The 10879-nt window shown below is 45.2% G+C and overlaps 1 protein-coding gene across 1 annotated transcript; it reads right to left on the reverse strand.

Moving 5' to 3' along the window:
• Positions 1-4947: 4947 nt before the first annotated feature.
• On the reverse strand, positions 4948-8924 carry LEUTX (leucine twenty homeobox). The gene is given in 3 exon segments (XM_003735570.6): positions 4948-7007; positions 7009-7407; positions 8687-8924. Coding segments are annotated over 3 exon segments (510 nt in total). The 5' UTR covers positions 8756-8924; the 3' UTR covers positions 4948-6965.
• Positions 8925-10879: the final 1955 nt, after the last annotated feature.

The raw sequence follows: 10879 nt of genomic DNA on the forward strand, positions 1-10879 counted from the left end.
ACAAGAACAGAAAACCAAACACCGCATGTTCTTACTCATAAGTGGGTGTTAAACAATGAAAACACATGGACACAGGGAGGGGAACTTCACATACTGGGGTCTGTTGGGGGCTAGGGGGCTAGGGGAGGGATGGCAGGGGGTGGGGAGGTTGGGGAGGGATAACATTAGGAGAAATACCTAATGTAGGTGATGGGGTGCAGGGGATGAAGGCAGCAAACCATGGCATGTGTATACCCTATGTAACAATTCTGCAAGTTCTGCACATGTACCCCAGAACTTAAAGTATATAGAAAAATAAAAGAAACAAAAGGAAAAAAATTAAGACGTTCATTAAGCAGAAGTGGAGATGGCCTGGAGTATGATAGGACTTTTTCAAGGCAGGAGACAAAGTTGTTAATCACAATTTGCCCATTACAGACATGGAAAGGGTGAGGGAAAGAAGGAGAAAAACTCACTCTTCAATAAATGCACTGTCTCTCTTTACGCCCCCACTCACTCTCCCTCCCACTCTCTCTCCCTTTTTCTTTTGAGACAGAGTCTTGCTCTATCACTCAGGCTAGACTGCAGTAGTGTGATCTCGGCTCACTGCCACCTCTCCCTCCCAGGTTCAAGCGATTGTCAGCCTCCAGAGTAGCTGGAGTGGCCAGGTCCACCACACCCAGCTAATTTTTGTAGTTTTAGTAGATACTGGGTTTCACCATGTTGGCCAGGCTGGTCTCAACTCCTGACCTCAGGTGATCCACCCACCTCAGCCTCCCAAAGTGGTGGGATTACAGGCGTGAGCCACCACGCACGGCCTTCAATAGATAGTCTCAAAAACAAACAAAAACCTTTATAAAATAATCAGAGATACTGAGGGTTTTTCAAGAAATCTTTAAGTATTTCTAAGGTTTGGAGGAGGGGGACTGGATACTTTTTTTAAAAAATAATTTCTAAATATCAGATTAGTTTCAGATTTACAGAAAAATTAAGGAGACAGTACAATTACAATTTGTAGGAATGTATAGCAGAATTTGCCCATAAAACCGTCTAGGACTTTCTTAGATCTTTTACTTCCTTTGAAAGTTCTTTGGTTATTGGCCTATTCAGACTTTCTATTTTTTCGGAGAGTAATTATTGCATTAAAACTTCCATGAAGAATCTCCCATTTTCATCTAAATTTAAATTTTTAGGTTAAAAAAGATAGAATCCTCTGCCTCCCCAGGGACCTCCGAGGGATCCAGACCTCGCTCCTGATTGGACATCAAGGATAAGGGGCGTGGCCTAAGCGCTGAGTGGTATATAGAAAGCCGAGCGGGAAACTTGGACAGAACGTTCTGATAGAAAGCAGGTGGGGGCGACCGGATCAACTCGTGTTTTTCGACCAGTTTGTGGACCTAGGAAACAGGGGCCCCAGTGCACAGTAGGAGTGCTGCCTACCGGAAGGAGATGGCACAGAGGACCACAGCCTGGCTCAGTTCCTCTGCAAGCATCACCCCAAGCGCTCCGCGTACAGTCTTTCATGTGATGTGCGAGGAGCGCCCTCTAGAGCTCAAAGGCTGCAGTTGGCATCTTGGCTACATTTGCTTCCCAAACTCTCGGGACAAGCCTTAGCCTCAGGCTTCTAGAATTGCTCCCTAGGCTCAGTTCCCACTTCCCAGTCACGTTCCACCACCACGATCCCTTGCTTGACAGCGGGATGAGACGCAGCTCACCAATTCCTCCGAAGACAGACATCGCTGTTACATGTAGGGGACAAATTTTGTTGTTGCTGGGCCGGGCTCGGTGGCTCAAGCCTGTAATCCCAGCACTTTGGGAGGCCGAGGCGGGTGGATCACGAGGTCAAAATATCGAGACCATCCCGGTCAACATGGTGAAACCCCGTCTCTACTAAAAACACAAAAAATCCGCTGGGCATGGTGGCACATGCCTGTAATCCCAGCTACTCGGGAGGCTGAGGCAGGAGAACTGCCTGAACCCAGGAGGCGAAACTCTGTCTCAAAAAAAAAAAACAATTAAAAAAAAAAAGCTTCCACCACGACTGCCACCAATTCTTAATGCTTTATTTTTCTTAAATGTTCGTGCAAACACAACAACAAAGTAAACACCCATGTAGTATTTCACCGCTTAGTGCAGTCTTTTTTTTTTTTTTTTTTTTTGAGACGGGGTTTCGCTCTTGTTACCCAGGCTGGACTGCAATGGCGCGATCTCGGCTCACCGCAACCTCCGCCTCCTGGGTTCAGGCAATTCTCCTGCCTCAGCCTCCCGAGTAGCTGGGATTACGGGCACGCGCCACCATGCCCACCTAATTTTTTCTGTTTTTAGTAGAGACGGGGTTTCACCATGTTGACCAGGATGGTCTCGATCTCTTGACCTCGTGATGCACCCGCCTCGGCCTCCCAAAGTGCTGGGAATGCAGTCGTTTCTTAAATTTCATTAGTAAGCTATGCTTACCGTAATAAATGCCTAAACATTACAGAAGTCAAAAGCAAAACTCCGGGCTGTGGTGTCATCCTCCAACTCATAGGGTCCCTTCTAGAGAAGGTGGTTGTGTTTGCAAATCTGCACTCACTTAAACGCTGGGTGGGTTACAAGAGAGCACTCTACACCAGTGGTCCCCGACATCCCCGCTCCCCACACCCACAGACCAGTGCCCATTGGTGGCCAGTTAGGAACCAGGCCGCACACCAGGTGAGCAGCGGGCCAATGAGCAAAGCATCATCTCTATTTGCAACCACTCCCCATCGCTGGCATTACAGCCTGAGCTCCGCCTCCTGTCAGATCAGCTAGGGCCTTAGATTCTCACAGGAGCACAAACTTAATTGTGAACTGTGCATTTGAGGGATCTATAGGTTGCACACTCCTTATGAGAACCGAATGCCTGATGATCTGTCACTGTCTTCCATCACCCCCATGTAGGACCATCTAGTTGCAGGAAAACAAGCTCAGGGCTCCCACTGATTCTACATTATAGTGAGTTGTATAATTATTTAATTATATATTATAATGTAATAATAATAGAAATAAAGTGCACAATAAATGAAATGAGCTTGAAATATCCCCAAACAACCCCCCACCCCACCCCACCCACCCCACCTACCTGGTGGGCCACCACCGTCTGTGGAAAAATTGCCTTCCCCGAAACCAGTTCCTGGTGCCAAAAATGTTGGGGACTGCTGCACCACACAGCTCCACAGTTGCTACCATCCTGGTTTACTGATGCATCTTGGGGCCTCTGGGTCAGCTCCTGCAGCCTTACCTTCTTGTTTATAGCTGCATAGACTTAGATGTTCAGAGAATAGTCCAGTCTCTGTTCCATCCAGCTTTAGAGCCTCAGCGTTTCTTCACATCAGTCATTTACTTATTAATTACCTAAAGGTTCTTGCTTCTTCTTCCTGAAACTAAAGGAGAGGTCACTGATCAAGCTGAATTTTGCAAAGGTGAGTAGTGACTCTTATAGCTAACTCCTGGGATTGGCTGGCAGAACTCAAGGCCTCCAGCCCTTAGTTCTCTTAGGGAATGATTCATTCCTTTAAGATCAAGCTAGACATTTTTTTAAAAAAAATTAACAGACATTATTATTATTTTGAGACAGAGTTTCACTCTTTTTATCCAGGCTGGAGTGCAATGGTGCGATCTTGGTTCACTGCAACCTCAGCCTCCCAGGTTCAGGTGATTCTCCTCCCTTAGCCTCCCATGTAGCTGGGATTACAGTCATGTGCCATTGTGCCTGGCTAATTTTGTATTTTTAGTAGAGATGGGGTTTCAACCATGTTGGCTAGGTTCGTTTTGAACTCCTGACCTCAAGTGACCAAGCTGCCTCGACCTCCCAAAGTGCTGGGATTACAGGTGTGAGCCACTGTGCCCAATTATTTTATTAAAAGATTTTCTTAACCTTTTGCTCTTTCTCTCTTTGCCTTCTGGGACCCCAATAATTTGAAAATTTGGTTGCTTTATGGTATCTCATACAGCTTTTATCATTCTTTTAAATTCTTTATCTTTTTGTCTTCCTGGGTTACTTAAAAAGGGCTTCAGTTTCTGAAATTCTTTTTTCTATTTGATTTAGTCGATCACTGAAGCTTTCAAATATATTTTGTATTTCATTCAATGAAGTACTCTTTTACAGAATTTGTTTGGTTCTTTTTTATGTCTATCTCTTTGGTAAACTTTTCATTCATATCCTGAATTGTTTTTCTAATTTGTTTGTATTATTTTTCTGAGTTCTTCTGTATCTCACTGAGCTTCTTTAATATTGTTATTTTGAATTCTTTATCCAGGTATGATCTTTGTATGATTTCTTTGGCTGTAAGCAACATCAGTAGTGTGTTATTTCCTCTGTGACTTAAAGTGCAGTTGCTAGTGGAGTCTGTGGTGAAGTTTTTCTGGGGACAGGGGATGCCAGGTGGGCCAGTTCTTGGGCACAGTGGTGGCAGTGGTGGGCCAAGTATGCCTGTCCTTGAGCCCTAGGATGGTGTATGCTGGCACAGGTCTTAGCAGGTTCAGGTGGGCCAATTTCTGGGTTTCCAGGTGGCTTGCTTGGGTGCTGGCATTGGCAGCCATGGGCCAGGTAGATGCACAGTTCCTGGGGCCACTGGGCAGCAAGTGTGGCACAGGCAATGGCAATAACATTGGCAGGACAATCTAGCTCCCAATAACATTGGCAGGACAATCTACCTCCCAATCAGCTTGTGCTAGTGTTGGTGATAGTTGCAATGGGCTGAGCAGGCCAGTCTCCAGGCCCGTAAGTGGCACCTGCAGGTAGATGCCACCTGAGGTGGTAGTGGCCAGCTGGGTGTGCGCAGCCTCAGGCCCCTGGGAATATTCCAGTGTACTGGAAATGTTTGTGCATCAGTTTAAAATCGCCTCTTTGCTGTGATCCAGGGAAACTAGTGAATGCCAAGTCCCTTCACTTCCCAGAGATAGGTGATTTAGGATGCAGTGGAAACTGTAAAAGTTTGGGTGCTCGGCCGGGTGTGGTGGCTCAAACCTGTAATCCCAGCACTTTGGGAGCCCGAGGCGGGTGGATCACGAGGTCAAGAGATCGAGACAATCCTAGTCAACATGGTGAAACCCCGTCTCTACAAAAAAATACAAAAAATTAGTTGGGCACGGTGGTGCGTGCCTGTAATCCCAGCTACTCAGGAGGCTGAGGCAGGAGAATTGCCTGAACCCAGGAGGTGGAGGTTGCGGTGAGCCGAGATTGTGCCATTGCACTCCAGCCTGGGTAAAAAGAGCAAAACTCTGTCTCAAAAAAAAAAAAAAAAAAAAGGTTTGGGTGCTCACCACATGGAAAAACTCCTTCCAGGGAGAGTCTGTAGATTTCCCATTGGGCAAGCAAGGGCAAAAGGCTTGGAGAGTGTCCGAACTCCTGTGCAGGCTCCCGAGGGTCCAGCATTTGTCTGTCTTGTGCACTCCCGGATTCAAGCTGGTTAAAAAAGGGACTACCAAGCAGCAGCTGGAAGAGTGTGCTGGCAAATCCTTTTTGAGGAGAAACTGGGAACTGTGCGTTTTGACCTCTTCTCCGCACTGCTCTGGTTGGGGGAGTGTGGCAGAGGAAGGCTAACCCTGAAGTGCTTGTGTGGCTGCTTAAAACCACCTTTTCCTTCTGTGAGCTAGGGAGACTCACATATGCCTAGTCCCTTCCATTTCCAGAGCTAGGAGGTTTAGGATGCAGTCCCTTGAGTGGCAGCAATAAAAGTTGGGGTGATCGATGCGTGGACAAACTTCTTTCAGGAGGAATTGACAGACCTGGATTTACTGGTGGGTTTAGCTGGGGGTGAAGGCTTGGGAGGCACTGAGCCTTTGTTCAGGCTCTTGTAAGTCTGTAGTTTATCTATCTAGTCAGCTCCCTGATGCAGGCTAGTTAGGAACTTAACCATTAACAGTTTGAGGGATATGTGTGGTTCACCCCTTCTCTCCTTGGGGAGAAGCTGAGTACTAGGAATTCCTTCCTGATTGGATGCTCAGTGCTCAGGGTGGATTTGGTTCCTTAGTGCTTCAGCTTTTCCTGTCGTTTTTTTTTTTTTTTGTTGTTGTTTTTTGACAAAGTCTCACTCTGTCACCCAGGCTGGAGTGGCATGATCTTGGCTCACTGGTTCAAGCGATTCTCCTGCCTCAGCTTCCCGAGTAGCTGGGATTACAGGCATGTGCCATGATGCCCAGCTAATTTTTGTATTTTTAGTAGAGGTGGGATTTCACCATGTTGGTCAGGCTGGTCTCCAACTCCTGATCTTGTGATTTGCCTGCCTCGGCCTCCCAAAGTGTTGAGATTACAGGCGTGAGCCACTGCTCCCTGTTTGATAAGACGTTTTCTCAGTTGCCTGGTGTATAGAAGTCTCAGCTCGTTTCTGATTTTCTCCCAGAGAGAACTGATCCAGGTGTAGATGTTTATTCAGTGCATCAGAGTCAGGAACCTCCCACGTCATTGTTCACTGTGTTGCTGGTGTCACTTCTCTGATGACAGTCTTTAACGCTGAAATTTGGGGGAGGAGGCACTAAAATGGAGCCAGAAAATGCAGGCAATGATGAAAGAGAGGGGAGTTCCTTTATTGTTTTTTCTTACAGAAAAAGATAAATTCATAGGCTCTGATCTATTTAGACTGGGATCAACCCATTAAAGGTGTTTGGAAATATATCTTACTGGGTCAGATCACAGGCCTCCCCCACGAGTTGTTTGTAAGTTTTTTTTTTTTGAGACAGAGTTTCACTTTTGTTGCCCAGTCTGGAGTGCAGTGGTGTGATCTTGGCTTACTGCCACCTCCACCTCCTGTGTTAAAGCGATTCTCCTGCCTCAGCCTCCCGAGTAGCTGGGATTACAGGCATGTGCCACCATGCCTAGCTAATTTTTTTTGTATTTTTTTTTGGGTACAGACGGGGTTTCTCCATGTTGACCGAGCTGTTCTCGAATTCCTGATCTGCCTACCTCGGCCTCCCAAAGTGCTGGGATTACAGGCGTGAGCCACCACGCCCAGCCTGTGCATAAGAAGTTACACTGAAGATCGGAGCTGGTCATACTCCAGGCACACTGGGAGGAAAAAGATATTGATTTAGGCTGCTGGTGTCATCTTCCTCTGACAGGTCATAGATCTTTACAAATTCATCTATTTCATAGGGGGCGGAGGCCCAAGGAAGATCTGAAGCCCCCAGACATATCTGTTCAATATCATGTGACTGGGAATGCCCGGATGAATCCCTCACAGAGGCGCTGGCTTCTCCAGGATTCTTGATACCAGAAGGCTCATGTAGATCATGGTCATTTACATCAGAGATTCTAGGACGTACTGGATGAATGTCTGCAGTAGTTACGGCTGATGGAGTCTCCTCCTTTACTGAAATGGTCCGGCTTGATGCTCCTAGTGATAGCTGTGGCTGCATTTGCTGCTGCTGCTGCTGCTGCTTCCATTTGGCCCGCTGGTTCTTGAACCATATCTAGGAAGGGGGAGAGGAGAAGTTAATAATGGGGGTTGAGTATAAAGGGGCATCCTCATGTTCCTCAGGAATTTGTTTTTTTGGTGTGAGACAGAGTTAGTCTTACATTTATTGGAACAAGGGAAGCTCTTTCTATTCTCTGCTGTCCTGGGTTTCAAGGGAAAAGTGGGTGTAGGATTGTACTAGCAATGAAATATGACCTAGGTCATGATGGATTAAGCAAAAAGGGATTTATATTAGTGGTGTAATTTTTTTTTTTGAGGCAGGGTACTGCTCTGTCACCCAGTCTGGAGTGCAGTGGTGCAATCACAGCTTACTGCAGCCTCGAAGTCCTGAGCTTAAGCGATCCTCCTATCTCAGTCTCCCAAGTAGCTGGGACTAAAGGCATGCACCTCCAGGCCTGGTTAACTTTTAATTTTTTTGTAGAGACATAGTCTTGCTATGTTGCCCAGTCTGGTCTTGAACCAAGCTCAAGTGACCCTCCTGCCTCTGTCTCCCAAAGTGCTAGGATTACAAGTGTGAGCCACTATGCCTGGTGCCCAGAGAAAGTATTTTAAAGTCAGAGTACGGGGTGAGAGTTTGGCTTGGGATGTCTTCAGAGTTAATCCAGATGTTCTCCCCTCAGTGCTCTGTGGGAACTTGGTGACTTAAGTCCTGAATACACAAGAATAGACCTAAATGGGAGTATCTGAGATCCAGCCTCACAGTCCTGTGTAGCATGGTGGGTCTGGAGTTAGAAGGTCTGGGTTCAAATTCCAGCTCTTGTGTTTATAAAGCTTGGAAGACAGCTCTTCTTTTTTTTTTTTTGGAGTTTTGCTATCATTGCCCAGACTGGAGAGCGATGGCATGATCTCAGCTCACCGCAATCTCTGCCTCCTGGGTTCAAGCAATTCTCCCACCTCAGCCTCCTGAGTAGCTGGGATTACAGGCACGCGCCACCATGCCCAGCTAATTTTTTGTATTTTTAGTAGAGACGGGGTTTCACCATGTTGACCAGGATGGTCTCGATCTCTTGACCTCGTGATCCACCCACCTCAGCCTCCCAAAGTGCTGGGATTACAGGCTTGAGCCACCGTGCCCGGCCAAAGACAGCTCTTCTATGTGAGCCTTAGTGTCCCTCAATAAAGTGGGTGCTCATGACAATAAGAATATAAAGTGCTTAACATCTGTCCTTGTACATAGCAATTGTCAAGAAATAGGAATTGTTGTAACAATGATTAAAAGTGTGTGTGAAGCTCTGGGCCAGGCATGCTACCTACAGATACACTTGGGGACAGACCTTTACAACAGATAGATCGAGGTGTTGCTCTGAAGCCAGTTTCACCATTGTAGCCAGACTTGGGTACATGGTCTCTTCAAACGTTTTTCTCAATGCCTCGAGTTGATGGGAAAGAAGTTTTGTGCGATGCCGACGATCATGCTTTGGCCTTTCTGCAGAGGGAACAGACCAAAAATTAAAAAAATTCAGAGGAAAAGGGGGAGAGTACTACATCAAGGGAATACCCATGGGACAAAAGAATTTGTACAACAGCCTTGAGCCCTAGCAGAGTCTACCCAAATGATAAGGAACCAGAAAACCAAATTTGGTAATATGACAAAACAAGGTTCTTTAACACCTCCCGCCCCCCAAATTACACTAGCTCACCAGCAATAAATCCAAACCAGGAAGAAATCCCTGATTTAGTTGAGAAAGAATTCAAAAGGTCAGTTATTAAGCTAATCAAGGAGGCACAAGAGAAAAGTGAAGCCCAATTTAAGGAAATTAAAGAAAAAAAAAGAAAATACAAGAAATGAGGGGAGAAATCTTCAGTGAAATTGATAGCATAAATAAAAAATAATCAACACTTTAGAAGACAGTGAATGCCCTCATAGAAATGCAAAATGCTCTGGAAAGTCTCAGCAATAGAATCAAACAAGCTGAAGAAAGAACTTCAGAGCTTGAAGGAAAGGTTTTCAAATGAACCCGATCCAACAAAGACAAACAGAAAAGAGTAAGAAAATATGAACAAAGCCTCCAAGAGGTCTGGGTTATGTTGAACAACCAAACCTAATCATAATTGGCGTTCCTGAGGAAGAAGACAAATGTAAAAGTTCGGGAAAAATATTTGGGGGAATAATAGAAGAAAATTTCCCCAGCCTTGCTAGAGACTAGATATCCAAATACAAGAAGCTCAAAGAACATGGGGGAAATTCACCACAAAAAAGATTATCTCCTGGGCACATTGTCATCAGGTTATCTAAAGTCAAGATGAAGGAAAGAATCTTAAAAGCTGTGAGGCAAAAGTATCAAGTAACCTACTTTTTTTTAAAACTTATCAGATTAACAGCAGATTTCTCAGACGAAATCTTACAAACTGGAAGGGATTGGGGCCCTAGCTTCAGCCTCCTTAAACAAAACAATGATCAGCCAAGAATTTTGTATCCAGTGAAACTAAGCTTCATAAATGAAGGAAAGATACAGTCTTTTTCAGATAAATACTGAGAGAATTCACTACTACCAAGCTAGCAATATAATAACTGCTGAAAAGAGGTCTAAATCTTGAAAGAAACCCTGGAAACACAGCAAAACAGAACCTCTTTAAAGCATAAATCTCACAGGACCTACAAAACAAAAATACAAATTAAGAAAACACACAAAAAAACAAGTTATATGGGCAACAAACAGCACAATGACTGGAATAGTACCTCACATCTTAATACTAACATTGAATTCATGGCCTTAAATTCTCCACTTGTGGCTCATGCCTGCAATCCCAGCACTTTGGGAGGCTGAGGTGGGTGGATCACCTGAGGACAGTTTGAGACCAGCCTGGCCAATATGGGAAAAACCCATCTCTACTAAAAATACAAAAATTAGCCAGGCATGATGGCACATGCCTGTAATCTCAGCTACTAGAGGGGCTGAGGCAGGAGGATTGCTTGAACCTGGGAGGCGGCAGTTGCAGCGAGCCGAGATTGTGCCACTGCACTCCAGCCTGGGCAACAGAGTGAGACTCCACCTCGAAAAAAAAAAAAAAAAGATACAGAATCACAAATGGCCAATACACATATGAAAAAATGCTCAACATCACCAGTGATTAGGGAAATGCAAATCAAAACCACAAGAATGGCCATCATCACAAAATAAAAAAATAATAGATGTTGTCATGGATGCAGTGAACAGGGAACCCTTTACACCACTGGTGGGAATGTAAACTAGTACAATCGCTACGGAAAACAGCGTGGAGATTCCTTCAAGAACTAAAAGGAGAACTACCATTTGATCCAGCAGTCCCATTACTAGGTATCTACACAGAGGAAAAGAAGTCATTATGTGAAAAAGATAATGGCACCTGTATGTTTATAGCAGCAGAATTTGCAATTGCAAAAATGTGGAACCAACCCAAATGTTCAGCAATCAACGAGTGCATAAAGAAACTCTGGTGTGTGTGTGTGTGTGTGTGTGTGTATACACATATATGATGAAACGCTA

Source organism: Callithrix jacchus, chromosome 22 (assembly GCF_049354715.1).
Source record: "Callithrix jacchus isolate 240 chromosome 22, calJac240_pri, whole genome shotgun sequence".
NCBI classification, from domain to species: Eukaryota; Metazoa; Chordata; class Mammalia; order Primates; family Cebidae; genus Callithrix; species Callithrix jacchus.